Raw genomic sequence first — 16,001 nt, 5'->3', positions numbered from 1 at the left:
ATGAAGCTTGAATCTGTTGTGTGGTTTTGAAGTGTGCGGTGCCTGAGAGGCTGCAGCATGGCTGGCTGGTGGCGACAGAAAGGAGATGTGCTACTAGACTAGATCGCGGTGGAAATGACCACTGTGTTGTGTTGAAAGTATAATTCATCTGGATGAATCATGGTTCTGGTGTTTATTTAAAAGGTATTTTAGAGAGCCCACTCAATGACGCCCCACTCAATTCTGAAACCACTGATGCATTGTTTCTGCTCAGTTGTGATGTACAGTAAAGTGATTCTATCCAAAACAGGGCTGGTCTGTATTATACAATCCCAGATGGGTTTTTCGACAAATGTGACCCAGGATTTCGAGTTAAACCACATTAAACCCTCACTACTAACCAATAACTACTTGCAAAAGGCTTATGTAGTCTAATAATGTAGAGTGTAGTTCGGAGACTACTGGCCACAAAATGTTGCTAGCTCATTTGAAAAATATATATATATTAGATTTTTTTCTCCCCAATTTCTATCTTGTCTCATTGTTGCAACTCCCCAACGGGCTCGGGAGGTCGAAGATCGAGTCATGCGTCCCCCGAAACATGACCCACTAAACTGTGCTTCTTAACACCCGCCCACTTAACCCGGAAGTCAGCTGCACCAATGTGCCTGAGGAAACACGGTTCACCTGACAACCGAGGTCAGCCTGCAGGCGCCAAGCCCGCCACAAGGAGTCGCTAGAGCGTGGTGAGCCAAGTAAAGCCCCCCCAGCCAAACCCTCCCCTAACCCAATTGTGCACCGCCCTATGGGACTCCTGATCACGGCCGGTTGTGATACAGCCCAGGATCAAACCTGGGTCTGTAGTGACACCTATAGCACTGTGATGCAGTTTCTTAGATCGCTGCGCCACTCGGGAGGCCTGAAAAATAGTTGATATTCTTTCTGGGGCCTACACTGTGTATCACATTGATGAAGCGTGTGGAGATAATGAGAAGGGGTGAGTGAAGAGGGTGAGCATCAGTGCTTGAGACAACCAGTACCAGGGCAGGCCTGTGGATCTGCTTGGATGCAGCACAGCAGGGAAACTAACAGCTCACCCTGGCCAAGGCAGTGCTGCTGCTGCTGGAGTGGAAATCATCAGGACTGCATGTTCAGCATAGCAATTACTATAGAGCACTGCACTGCACTGTCATGTTTACTGTCTCTACTGTAGCTGTGGCTAGTAGGGGGAGAGCGGCTGGGAGGATAACGGTTTGATACATCCTTAAATACTATTTGAATGTTACTTCTAATGAAAAAAATACAATGATGTTCAGTCTCCTTAGCTAATCATGCACACAAAGTGTAAGACCACAGAGATGACCTGTACAGATGTAGGATCTTAATTCAATCACCCTGTTACAGGAAAACTTGTAGTGTATTCAAGGTTTAAAAAGGCTTCTGAAGTTTGTAATTTCCATTTCGAAATTTCAGACTTGATTTTGTGTATCAACACCGACAAAAATGTCCATTAGTTATAATCCACATAATCATTTTCCTGCTGTAGCAAACTGACTCAAATGAAGATTTGACATCTTTAGATGTGAATAAAAAGAGTGTGATACTGTATCTAGGGATATTAAACTGGACACAGTGTGCCTGTTTAGACTGTGTGGAAGAGCCTTTATAAGAGCCTTGAGCAAGTGTGTAAGAGCGTGTGAACTCATTGCCAAGTAGAGAGAGGAATGGTTTACAGGTCTAGTGGAACTGTACATTTCATCTCCAAGTACTGGAGGTTGGAAAACCTTGAGGGGTAAACATGCAGGAGGCTTTTCACATCCACAAGAGCATATTGTTGGGAGCAAGTCCTCTACATATAGACATCTCAAATCAAATCAAATATAAAATCAAATCACAGTTTTGCAGATGTTATTGCAGATACAGCTAAATACTTATGATTCTAGCTCCAACAGTGCAGCAATATCTGCTAACACCAATAGACACATAATAATAAAAGAGGGAGAACAAGAAAGACTGGTGTGAAATGGACTCAAATTATAAAAAATATTTTAAAAATCTGACTCAAGCAATAAAATATAATCTGACTCAAACTATGAAAAATAATCTGACTCAGATTATGAAAAATAATCTGACTCAAATTATAAAATAATCAGACATAAATTATAAAAAATAATCTCTATTAGGAAATTATCCATTACAACATGAATAACTATTTTTCAAAGAGTAGATTGAGTCATGGTTACAGGACAATAAAATATTAAATGTGAAGGCGATTCCACGACTTCTTTCACTGAGGATACTAGGTCATTGAACCCAGGGGAGAGAAGAAGCCATCCCTCATGGTCCAACATGTATCACTGTGTCCAATACGTCAACCTGATGCACTCCGTAATTCTCCAGGTTATTTTTGGGCTTCAACAACACAAGCCAATAAGAATTGTAATAGTGTGGTGAAATATTGATTCCCGATTGCGTGCTGCCAAAATGACTCGCGCCGCTGACAAAGTACAGAGCTGTAACCTATGTCACGATGATATACTGTGGGGGCACTTACATGATTTGCAAAGATGGTGTTTGATCTATACTGCCTGGATTGTTGCTGTCTGGCTGGTGGTGCATGTGTGCCTCAAATGTGTGACATCTGATTATGTAACAGAGAATTTGTGAGGGCAGATATTTTGGCAGAGATAAAAGAGTTCTAATGATGTTATTTTGTGTCTTCACGTTTTGTGCATTAGGCATAGGGCATAGGCATGGGTGGACCCCCCCCCCCCCCCCCCATAATTTTAGTTGTCTTTGTTGTTATGAATCCACTGCCCATCCTTAAATTCTCATCTATGCTTCAGAATAGTTGCTTGTCTTGATTGTTGACCAATGACCAATCAATGGTATCGGGTCGCGCATATCCAGATAAGTGACCAGAATTATTTTTCCATTTTGCCAGGCAAAACATAGTAGGCCTACGTTTATCATCCATATAAAATACAGTTTGCCAGAACAATAGTCTACCTGACAATTTGATTTATCATTTCATATTTCTGACCAAGTTTGGGTGGCTTCTGTCTAAGGATAAGCAGCTGCAACATGCCTTCAATATTATGGGATGAAGATGTAACATATTTTGGAAAATGTATTACAATATTTGTGAGGAAGAACAGGGCAACCCTGCTGCCAATGAGCACTCCGCAGGCAGGATGTTCTCCAAAATGATGGCGTGGTGCAGACACAGCATGCTTTCAATCAGATCCTGCAACCTCCACTTATAGTATGCTACAAGCACGCCGTATGATTGCTCTGGACTCCAGAGAAATGACATGATATACCCCAAGTTCATATTGGCTGCTAACATGAATGAATTTCAGCTATAAATGCAGGTATAAAACGTAGTTCTGTAGTCTATATTGCGTTTTGAAAATGCATCACTGTTTATGGCTGTAATGACAGGCTACATTTGTACAGCGACTGTGCGCGCATGTGCATGTTCGTGTGTACACACTGTGCATGTGCTTGCGTTGGGGTCGGGGGTTTTGTACCAGTCCTTAATCGGGGTCATGGGTCAAAAAGTTTGAAAACCACTGGGACACATGATAGTGACAACAAATGGAGTTGGGTTGGATATAGCCTAGTAATGGTAGGCTACATTATTTCAAATGGAGTTGGGTTGGATATAGCCTAGTAATGGTAGGCTACAGTATTTCAAATGGAGTTGGGTTGGATATAGCCTAGTAATGGTAGGCTACAGTATTTCAAATTGAGTTGGGTTGGATATAGCCTAGTAATGGTAGGCTACAGTATTTCAAATGGAGTTGGGTTGGATATAGCCTAGTAATAGCCTAGTTGGGTTGGATATAAGCCTAGTAATGGTAGGCTACAGTATTTCAAATGTTGAGTTAGTAATGGTTGATATAGCCTAGTAATGGTAGGCTACAGTATTTCAAATGGAGTTGGGTTGGATATAGCCTAGTAATGGTAGGCTGCAGTATTTCAAATGGAGTTGGGTTGGATATAGCCTAGTAATGGTAGGCTACAGTATTTCAAATGGAGTTGGGTTGGATATAGCCTAGTAATGGTAGGCTATAGTATTTCTTATCTTCTATGATGACTGGAATTGTGTTGATTTTTAATAAGTGCAGCATTTATTTCAGTTCAAAATAGTTTAGCAAAATACTTTACTCATAAGATTGTGCTGCTTTCCTCTGTTCTTGTAATAATTGATGCGGGACATTTTTGGGGGGAGAGACCTTTTTTTTCATTGACCCCAAATGGTCTGTGCATGGCCCTGTTGTGCATCCGTTATTTTGTGACCCTGGATGATGAGATTCTGAGTGACCTGCAATGGCATTGTGCTGCTGTGCTGAGCTGCTGAGATAGTGGGAGGGATTGTGATCGAATGAGCCTGTCAGAGTCCTGGGAGCTGAGATAACACTGCGCCCAGAGCTAAGGCTGCTGCATGCACAGAGAGAGGAAGAGGGGTGAGAACGAGACGGAGAGAGCGGGAGGGAGAGGAGAGAGAAAGAGAGGGAGAGAGATGGAGAAAGGGAGTGAAAGGGTGAGAGAAGTGTGGGCCTTAGGCAAAAACATAATGAGATAATTTAGCGTGACAGAGCTCTCCCTGTCTCTCTTAACTTAATCTCAAAGATAAACAAGCGATTATTTATCTTAGATACAGCTAAAACGCTTGTCCTAACAAAACACTTGATACAGAGTTAAATGATAGCTCTTACAGGTCACTCCATTCACTGAAATGGCCCAAAGTCAAACAAGGTTAGCAATTATGATGCTGGCATTTTGCTGTGTTTACAACTTACACCTACGTTAAATACATTTTTCTTATACCCAGTTAACATTTGAAAAGGCTTTTGTCATGGAACTGCCCTAGTTACAGCACTATCTGATGAGTTCTACTGGGTTTACAACCTACGACTACGTTATATGAATATCTCTTATACCCAGTTAACATTTGAAAAGGCTTTTATAGTGGAACTGCCCTAGTTACATCACTATCTGATGAGTTCTACTGGGTTTACAACCTACGACTACGTTATATGAATATTTTATACCCAGTTAACATTTGAAAAGGCTTTTATAGTGGAACTGCCCTAGTTACATCATATCTGATGAGTTCTACTGGGTTTACAACCTACGACTACGTTATATGAATATCTCTTATACCCAGTTAACATTTGAAAAGGCTTTTATCATGGAACTGCCCTAGTTACATCACTATCTGATGAGTTCTACTGGGTTTACAACCTACGACTACGTTATATGAATATCTCTTATACCCAGTTAACATTTGAAAAGGCTTTAATCATGGAACTGCCCTAGTTACATCACTATCTGATGAGTTCTACTGTGTTTACAACCTACGACTATGTTATATGAATATCTCTTATACCCAGTTAACATTTGAAAAGGCTTTTATCACGGAAATGCCCTAGTTACATCACTATCTGATGAGTTCTACTGGGTTTACAACCTACGACTACGTTATATGAATATCTCTTATACCCAGTTAACATTTGAAAAGGCTTTTATCATGGAACTGCCCTAGTTACATCACTATCTGATGAGTTCTACTGGGTTTACAACCTACGACTACGTTATATGAATATTTTCTATACCTAGTCAACATTTGAAAAGGCTTTTATCATGGAACTGCCCTAGTTACATCACTATCTGATGAGTTCTACTGGGTTTACAACCTACGACTACGTTATATGAATATTTTCTATACCTAGTCAACATTTGAAAAGGCTTTTATCATGGAACTGCCCTAGTTACATCACTATCTGATGAGTTCTACTGGGTTTACAAAAACGTTATATGAATATTTTCTATACCTAGTCAACATTTGAAAAGGCTTTTATCATGGAACTGCCCTAGTTACATCACTATCTGATGAGTTCTACTGGGTTTACAACCTACGACTACGTTATATGAATATTTTCTATACCTAGTCAACATTTGAAAAGGCTTTTATCATGGAACTGCCTTAGTTACAGCACTATCTGATGAGTTCTACTGGGTTTACAACCTACGACTACGTTATATGAATATCTCTTATACCCGGTCACAGCATTAACTGATGTGTCAACTTGTTGTATTCCACACATTGGTGATAGAGGACAGGGGTTGGGGAAATACTTACAGTAGGGTACTGTAGGAAAAATGTGAAATGTCATGGAATTTATGCAGGAAGCAAATATTTCCACTGTCATAAGGACTGAAATACAACCCACATTATGTTGGATGATGCAAGTGTTTCATAATTGCCCAATGAGGCATAATACATGTTTGGTATTTTCCACCAAACTCTTCAGCATCTGTCATCTTCAGACAGACATCCAGCATTATCAGTCCCCTACAGGTGTAGGATCTTAATTTGATCTATATTGTCACAAGAAATTAATCTAGCCAAAAGTATGCTACATGAAAAGTGCTGCTGTTAATATACATTAATACCTTCGGAAAAGTATTCCAACCTCTTGACTTTTTTCACATTTTGTTGCGTTACAACTTTATTCTAAAATGTATACAATTGTTTTTTCCCCCTCAACAATCTACACACAATAGCCCATAATGACAAAGCAAAAAAATTGTATTGACATTTTTGCAAATGTATTAAAAGTAAGAATACTGAAATATCAAATTTACATAAGTATTCAGACCCTTTACCTTTGCCAGTGATTACAGCATTGAGTCTTTTGGGGTATGATGCTACAAGCTTGGCACACCCATATTTGGGGAGTTTCTCCCTTTTTTCTCTGCAGATCATCTCAAGCTCTGTCAGGTTGGATGGGGAGCTTTACTGCACAGGTATTTTCAGGTCTCTCCAGAGATGTTCGATTGGGTTCAAGTCCAGGCTCTGGCTGGGCCACTCAAGGACATTCAGAGAATTGTCCCCGAAGCCACCCCTGCATTGTATTGGCTGTGTACTTAGGGTCATTGTCCTGTTGGAAGGTGAACCTTCACCCCAGTCTGAGGTCCTGAGCACTCTGGAGCAGGCTTTCATCAAGGATCTCTCTATACTTTGCTCCGTTCATCTTTAACCTCAAGCCTGACTAGTCTCCCAGTCCCTGCTGCTGAAAAACATCCCCACACCGTTATGCTGCCACCACCATGCTTCACTGTAGGGATGGTGCCAGGTTTCCTCCAGACTTGACACTTGGCATTCAGGCCAAAGAGTTCAATCTTGGTTTCATCAGACCAGAGAATCTTGTTTCTCGTGGTCTGAAAGGCTTTAGATGACTTTTGGCAAACTCCAAGCAGGCTGTTATGTGCCTCTTACTGAGGAGTTGCTTCCATCTGGTGGCTTCCATTGGTGGAGTGCTACAGAAATGGTTGTCCTTCTGGTAGGTTCTCCCATCTCCACAGAGGAACTCTAGAGCTCTGTCAGAGTGACCATCGGATTCTTGGTCACCTTCCTGACCAAGGCCCTTCTCCCCCGATTGCTCAGTTTGGCTGGGCGGCAGCTCTAGGACGAGTCTTGGTAGTTCCAAACTTCTTCCATTTAAGAATGATGGAGGCCACAGTGTTAGTGGGGACCTTCAATGCTGAAGAAATGTTGTGGTACCCTTCCCCAGATCTGTGCCTCGACACAATCCTGTCTAGGACCTCTATGGACAATTCCTTCGACCTCATGGCTTGGTTTTTGCTCTGACATGCACTGTCAACTGTGGGACCTTATATAGACAGGTGTACCTTTCCAAATCATGTCCAATTAATTGAATTTACCACAGGTGGACTCCAAACAAGTTGTAGAAACATCTCAATGATGATCAATGGAAACAGGATGCACCTGACCCAAATTTTGAGTCTTAAAGCAAAGGGTCTGAATACTTATGTAAATAAGGTATTTCTGTTTTTTTTAATACATTTGCTTTGTCACTATGGGGTATTGTGTGTATATTGCTAAGGATTTCTTTCAAATCCATTTAGAATAAGGCCGTAACCAAATGTGTAAAAAGTCAAGAGGTCTGAACATTTTCTGAAGGCACTGTGTGCTAGTGTGGGTTTTCAGTGAATTTATGTAAATCACAAAGTTCATCGGTACTTCTTGCAGTGCAGGAGCATTCTCAGCAACAAAAGTGCTAAAATGAAGATCCTACATCTGTATGCTAAGATATCAAACTGTTAGCATATGGAGCTGCCATTCCAAATGGCTGTCCATGTGTAAACCCTTGTAATGAAAGGCAGCTAAATATAGTCTCATCTTCCATGGGGAGGAAACACAACAGCTGTTTGAATATTCTCTGTGGAAATTGGCTGCTTAAAATGCAGAGGTTTGCTCAGTTAAACCCTCTTCCTGGAGACAAAGCCACAGCTCTCTCACACAGGAATGGGATGCCCGTCTATTTTAGAAGGTGGGAACACGGTTATATTCTAGGTTCAACAAGGTGAGATATGCTCTGTGTGCACCACCCACCAGGTCAGGATGACACCCAGTTTAAAGTGAGGCAGACACGCGCAGTAAAACATTGAGAGCAGATTATTGAGGAATAGATGAATAGGTCACAGAAGGCGTCTGAACAGTTTGCAGAATAATTATTCGTACAAGGAAAGGGTGAATGGTTCAAAATGACCGTAGCAGTCTATAATAAGGCAGTTATCTACAATTACTGTACTTACATAAAGAGAACATAAACAGCACGGATACATCCAGACTTCCCTTTGTTGTATGCAACACAAGTTCAACATATGTTCGAGCATTTTTATATAGAAAATCTTAACCTAACCTGTCCCACTGAATCACGGATACATCTAATAAAAGAGATGAATTATGATAAAAATGATCACATCTTAAAACACAGGAATGTCAGCTTTTATTCAAACAGGTGACAAAAAGGCAACAGTTGCAAGCTGTTACAGACAATTAATTCCATGTGTTAGCCATCTCTTCCTCACACATATGTAAGACTGGAACACCCATACATTTCCTTAATGGACTGCATTAACAGAACCCAGTATAAAATGATAATCTCTGGAGCCAATGATATCAGGTCAAATTCAAAATCACTTCACACTGGGCACAGACATCAATGCAACGTCTATTCCACAGTGGTTCAACATAATTTTATTGAAATGACGTGGAAACAATGTTGATTCAACCAGTGTGTGCCCAGTGGGTTGAACCTTTGCAAACTTTGTGCAACATTGTACCTTTTCCTCATTGAGCAGCACTACCACCATGTCAGCTGAACATTACATAAATAAATATGCACAACATGATTAAATCATAAATAGAAAATAAATATGCCTTTATGACTGAATTTAGCCCAATTCTGATATATTCTTTTACTAAAATGGTCAAAAGACCAATTAGTGGGAAAAAAAATCAGAATTGGGTTGCCTGTGTAAGCGCAGACATAGAAGCCTTTCTGGAGATCCATCACTTCCTCTGTTGCCATTTAGTTCCGAATGATTACCAAAGCATACCACCAGGATAATCTGAGATGCAAAAATCCTTATAGTAACATACAGAAATCTGAATTTCAAAGTAGCAATCTTGCAAAACAAGTCATATTATCAGGGGAGTGACTGGTTGGCCTTTCAATCACTGTTACCGGTAATTAGGATGAATACTGAACTCAACTATTGTCCTCTCAAGGTTCCTATTAAATAAAGGTTCCTATCAAATAAGGAAACTATAGCAAGTCTGTCACACATTGTGAACACAAACACACGTCAATCGTCATTTCAGTATTAAAAGGTAAAAAGACCAAACATAGATATAAAACTTCAACAAAATAAAAAAGAGGACCAACAGTGATATTTTGGTCTTTCAACAAAGCAAACAGCACAACAAACCTGGCAACACAACTCTCAAGCTTCCACAGTGGAGACGGGCCAAAAAGACTACAGCCATCTGCAGGCAGACACACAATAAGAACATTTGGCTTCATTGGTACAATCAATTCAGAATCATTAATAATACTAAAGTAACATGGACTCAATGTAAACATTCAAGAGATAAAAGAAAACATGAATAGAATGTTGCAGTTCTTCCACAGCCTCTTATCTGGGGTGAAGGAGAGTATCTATCCGATGCTGTCAGGGAAACACAAGGGAACAGTGACACTGTTATAGAATTGGACAAAAATAATCAGTTACTCAAGTTTAACGTACACTTATATAGTAGCTAGGGTCACACACTGAAATAGACATGGGTGTGAAAGTACATATTTTATGCACCACATTCACTCATTTATCTCTTGTGAAGCCCGAGATAAATTATTTTTTTTTTTTTACAACTGCAGAGCAAATCAAATCAGTTTCAACATGGTAGGCTATGAATGTTAACCCAGAAGCCCTTGCAGCAGATTGAGGATATTCTTTTAGCACAGTTGGCAAATCAGTGCCATTGCTTTTTCACACCTTGTTCTGCCAGGATCCCAATAACTAGGTAGGTTCTCATGTTCCACACAGCTCATCTCACTGAGGGAAGGTCTACCTGCACTCATCAACAGCAGAGCGACTGGCTGTGCCTCTAAACCTTCCTGTTAGGATTCTTAAATGGAATTCAAACCTCTTTAAACTTCAAAGTAATCATCATGGCCTTTCTACCATTTCTGTGCACAATCCCTGTCAAACGGACACTGTAGATTGTGTGTGTGTTCCTTAATCAACTAATAATCCAAATTGAATTTGGAATCCTCTAGAGCAGGGGGTGGCAGGTTTGAATCCCCGAGCCAACTAGGTGAAAAATCTTTTGATGTTTTCCCCTTGAGCAAGGCACTTAACACTAATTGCTCTTGTTAGTCGCTCTGGATAAGAGCGTCTGCTAAATGACTAAAATGTAAATGTTAATGTTCCCAAACATTTTAGCTTTGCAATCCACCTTAAGTGTTTGAGCTGTGATAAAACATACACAGAAAGAACAAGTAAAAAATACAGTATAAAAATAATACACTAAACAGAAAATAACAACGTGAATTTACAAAACCGAAAAAACACTCACACGGAAACAAACACCCACAAACCAAAAGTGAAACCCGGGCTACCTAAGCATGATTCTCAATCAGGGACAACAATTGACAGCTGCCTCTGATTGAGAACCATACTAGGCCGAACTCAAACCAACATAGAAAAACAAACATAGACCCCAACTCAAGCCCTGACCATACTAAAACAAAGACAAAAACAAAGGAACTAAGGTCAGAAAGTGACATTAGTGCTGTATTCCAATGCTCAAACATTATAACAAAATAAAGCTAAAAGATTATAGGCTATTATTTACAAATATATAGGTGCAATATAATTTCTACATATTTTCTATTTGGTTTCTATAATTTAAATTCACACAAAGCATTTTTCTATCCCAAAAATGTATCACCAAAAAAATGATGTTTTTTGGTAAAAATGCAATGGACAAAAAATATAATCCCACGACCCACCTGGACCCCTGCCACAGCCGACAAGTGGGTCCTGACCCAGTTTGGGAACAAAGTGCTCCAGAGGATCATTAGCACAAACTTGTTTGAGTTTGATGTCACTTTGAACAATAGTGAAATCTTACCCTAAGTCCTGTTTTAAACATACTGTGGGTAAAGATGCTCAACTTATTTGTGGAGAAAACAATCAAATCAACACAGTCTTAGCGAAGCCTAGCTGTCCCAAACACTAAAACAGGCTCTAACACGATGCACAATCACAGATCTCTCACAGACTGACTGATGAGCATCAATGACTAAATACCGTCCTATTTATAAATAAACCCGGAGCTCTTCCAAAGGACACACATCTATAGTTAGTACATTTTAAATCGTCTGGTCTCACATGATGAATGTAACATGTCAAGGGCATAGAAAATCACATACCTTCCATGGTGTCCAATTCCTTCTCTCCTGTCATCTGTTGTCTGGCATGTTCACACCTCTGAATGATTTATTCTGGAAAGGACAAAAGTGCAATATTTCAGAAACACTGCGCTAGTAGGCTAGATCTCAGATCAAAAAGTAATGATCTTTAGGCAACCCTATATTTTAAGGGTCCATAATAAACCATTTATAAGGCATTTACAAACCGTTTGCTCACCATTTATTAATCATTACACCTACATTTGTAAATGTTAGTAAGATAGCTATTCACAAATGTACATATATTTCCTTAAACATCCGGTGTTTTGTTATTTTACCAGGTACTGCTGGAATGACAACTGCTACATCTACCTTGTGCTTTGGACATCTCATGGAGAAGTTTTCCTCGTTAAGCACACAGCCTGCAAAGATAGATAGAAAATAAAACATTTAGTCAACACAATGTTTCTTCATTGACATAATTGTACATAGGCAGAGCAGGACAGCTTCCCACCTGACTGAGCTGCACAGCAGTAGTGGTACTTATTGGGGCACCCTTTCTGGAAGCAGCCCATGGTTGCACCTGCTGCATGGCATGTTGAACACACCTGGAAAAGAAAGGAATTGTAAAAAAGCATATTTGCATAAAGCTGTATTTGAGAGGCCAAGGAAACAGTGAAGGAGTAAGGCACTGTGTGTTACCTAGTCACAAGCATAATGGTCCTCTGTCTATCTGAGCTGCTTCAGTTTGACCTTGTTTACATATTTTGATAAAGTGAGGCAAACCGAACCTACATTTCAGGAATGTTAGGAAGACACCAATGCATTTTGATTTAGCATACACAGCAATATGATCATATTATCAGTTATGTTCTCATCTATGTTGCACTCGAGATATGCAAGCACAAATGCACATTATCTCAAACAAAGACGTATCGTTGAATTTGACTCACTGTTTCTTGGGCGAACCGAACAGCCTCCTCCAAGCCGTAGAGCTTTCCTTTAACCAAGAAAACACCTGTGGACCATATGCCACAGTCCTCGTGGATCCAGCATTCATTGGTGTTGTGGGGCACCATAGGCAGACTGTGGCCGTCCATCACGCAGCCATTTGTTCTGAGCTTTTTGGCTGAAGGCAATGTGGAGCTTTCACTATCACTGACTGTGATGCAGCAGTCATCAACTACAGCCTCTACTCTAGGCACATTGCTCAGTTCATGTAACCCATTCTCCCCTACCTGACCACATAGGCCTATCTTACAATCTACAGACAGTTCACTGTCCTTGTATTCTTCCCTCTGGGCCTGCTGTTTGCCTTGTTCCTCCAAAGCAGGTTCAGTTGGATAGTAAGGTCCGTGTAGGTCCCCTAGGCCCACAGCATTAGCAGACCCACCACACAGGCAGCATACCATTAGGGGCTGACACTTACTCTTTGAGCTGAGGCGACCCAGACGATAACAAGACGTCTTAGGAACGACACCAGACAAAGACCCAGTTGGTTGTTGTTGCTGTCCTTTGTTCCGCCTCACATCCTTCTCCTCCTGCTGATCGTTGATCACTGTACAAGCAGAGTACTCCCTCTGCTCCATGTGCACAAAAGGGCAAAAATCCTCTGATTTACTGGCCCTTTTGTCCTGTTTGTAGTTTGCATATTTCAGCTTGATTTCTGCCTCTTCATGGGAGAACATGGAGGATGAGCCGGCTTGTTTGTGTTTCTCCCTCCTCCGTTTTGTTTTACTTGCTGCTGCTTTTCTACTACTTGAGGCCTGCTTTGCTGGGCTTCTCTGGTGGGTTTTCTGCTTGGTTCCTGACCTTTTGCTCCTGGGTGAAGAGGGCTTTGTCCACTCCTGTTGGATGTCTTCCACATGTGTGGCCTTGGTCCATGACTCTGTAGCAGGTGATGATCCTCTCTGTGGCCTTCTAAAGGAACGTAGGCTCTCAGAGGGGTCCTGTCGAACTGTCCGACGGTCCACATCAGAGTCATCAGATTCTACTACACACCTGTACAGGTAGACAGTTGGCTGTAACCAAGACTCATCCTCTGAACTAGATGACTTCTCTTTTGAGTCCATTGTGTCGCCAGAATGTTCCTTGGGTAATACTCTACTTGAGTTTTTGGTATGTAATTTTGAATGATGGCGAGTGACATTGTTGGTGAGTTTCTGAGCGCTGACCCCAGGCTGTATTGTTCTAGGATGTGTTGAAAGGCTTTTTTTTACAACATTACTAGCTTCACCTGTCAGCCTTTTCTCATTTTGAACATCAACAGGTAAACTGCGAATCTTTTTCTTTTCATTGGTGATGGGAACTTCAATGACATCACTATCATCACTTGAGAGATCCACAGGAGACCTGACATATTTCCCATAAACAGCAGCTAATTCCGACAGGTTAAGAACAGGTTTTGCATTCACTGACATCTCCTCTGTGCTTTCAGATGAATCCTCTGAATATGTATTGTCAGGACTGGGGGAACTCAGTGTCTGGGGCAGTAGAAAACAACCTTTAGCTTCACCCAAAGAGACAGCGCCAGGGGATGGAGAATCCACTAAGGGACTAACAGATCCCCTGTCTAAATAGTCCTGAGGTGAGGGTGCTTCCTTAGAACTGGAAACAAGCAAAATGACATCAGAGTCACTCTGGCTCTCGTCTCCCTCAATACTTTCAGAAATGGGGCTCTCTGCATTTAGGCTTTCTGTAGGGTGTGGCTCGTACAACCCTGAGTCCCGTAAGCTTCTGTCCATACCATTATGTAAAAGGGGGGAGCGAACACAAGTCCTAGTCCCGTAGGAAAGTCTGACACCTGTGTCTGTTAGTGTTTTCTCAGAGAGGAGCTGCATGCAGGGCATGGACACATGGTCATCAGTGATGCTGTGCCAGCTGGGCTTCTTCATCAGGTCCAGAACCTCTGTGGTCCTGGGATTCAGATGACTCTTCCCACATCTCTTTGAGAGATCCAAAGCCATAGGATGAGGGTCTTGAGACGACAGCTCCATAACCTTAAGACAGATACAGTCACAAAGACGGTTAAGCCCATAGGTTACTCAGTAGGCAAACTTTAAACCTAGCCTATTTAGACAGAATTTCAAAAGCAGCTTTTCTACACAATAGATGTAGGATTTTAATTTGAGGCAGTTTTCTACAGCAGGAATATAATCATGAAGCAACAGGAAATGTGAATTATTAGCTATGTGGATTATAATTAATGAACATGTTTTGTAGGGATTTATACATTTTTGATTAGGGCAAATCATGTACGACATTTTAAAGCTAAATTACAAACTTTAGAAGCCTTTTAAAACCTTGAATACACTTTTAAGTTTGTATTTCCTGCCGTGCAGGAAAATTCTCATCAACAAGAGTGATCAAGTTAAGATCCTACATCTGTACTATTAATGCATCACTATAACAACAATTTATCGTTAAACCAAGCATTAATATTATTATTGATGACTATCAATTTGCAACTCGTGACAGCAAATTCAGTCTACAAAATGTAAGGTCGCATTGCGTGATACCATTTCGAGATAGAATCCATTTCTGAAATATTATCTCTTTCTAACGTTGTTACTAGAGAAAAATGGGAGCTGCCCGTTCAACATAGTACCGGTTACCTACCCTTCGTCGTTCCTTGCTGCAGGTGAGTGTACTGACGGTAGCTGGCTAGTGACTAGCTAGCTACTTGCATCCAGGCCTTTGTAAACAGTGTGTAAACAAAGCCGCAATATAACCACAGCTAACGTTAGCCAGCGACCGTGTTGACAACCCGACTTTAGCTAGCTAGCTGGAGTTAGCTCGCTATTCATCCATAATAACATGCGTTATTACAAACATGTTGCCGAGGACCCACTTATTGGAAAATAGTTGTAAATAAACGAACTATTTTACCTACCTTATTAAAATTAATCAAGTAAGCTGAAGGGGTGCTCCCTTTCCAAAAAGAGCATATCGTAGTTTACTTGCATTGGTAAAGAACTCAGCTGGCAGCTGGTGGTAAACGGGCAATGCATTATGGGAGAGGAGAGTTTTGTCAGTTTCAGTTGATGTAGACCTAAACAAATATTTTATTAATAATGATAAATGTATGCATTTCCATTCATGATAAAGATCATATTTTTTTGTTGTAAAATAAAATATAATACAGTTATATAATATGTTGTATATTTCCCTGTCCTCTGATGATTTGATTATGTGATGATTATTCAGTAGCAGACTGATAAAAGG

General features: G+C 40.7%; 1 protein-coding gene across 2 annotated transcripts; it reads right to left on the bottom strand.

Moving 5' to 3' along the window:
* Positions 1–8,787: 8,787 nt before the first annotated feature.
* LOC115110716 (transcription factor 20-like) lies at positions 8,788–15,796 on the bottom strand. Of its 2 annotated transcripts, none has more exons than XM_029636580.2 (6): positions 15,670–15,796; positions 12,731–14,776; positions 12,292–12,385; positions 12,150–12,199; positions 11,799–11,870; positions 8,788–10,029 (listed from the first exon to the last, which is right to left on the bottom strand). In XM_029636580.2, the coding sequence occupies exons 2-5, from the start codon at positions 14,771–14,773 to the stop codon at positions 11,829–11,831; spliced, it is 2,229 nt and encodes a 742-aa protein (XP_029492440.1). In that variant the 5' UTR covers positions 14,774–14,776; positions 15,670–15,796; the 3' UTR covers positions 8,788–10,029; positions 11,799–11,828. The 2 variants fall into 2 exon arrangements, with proteins under 2 accessions (XP_029492440.1, XP_029492441.1); XM_029636581.2 differs by lacking the exon at positions 15,670–15,796 and adding an exon at positions 15,396–15,638.
* Between the last annotated feature and the right edge of the window lie 205 nt (positions 15,797–16,001).

This window comes from Oncorhynchus nerka, linkage group LG26, assembly GCF_034236695.1.
Source record: "Oncorhynchus nerka isolate Pitt River linkage group LG26, Oner_Uvic_2.0, whole genome shotgun sequence".
NCBI classification, from domain to species: domain Eukaryota; kingdom Metazoa; phylum Chordata; class Actinopteri; order Salmoniformes; family Salmonidae; genus Oncorhynchus; species Oncorhynchus nerka.
This window is presented reverse-complemented; position numbering and strand designations above follow the sequence as displayed.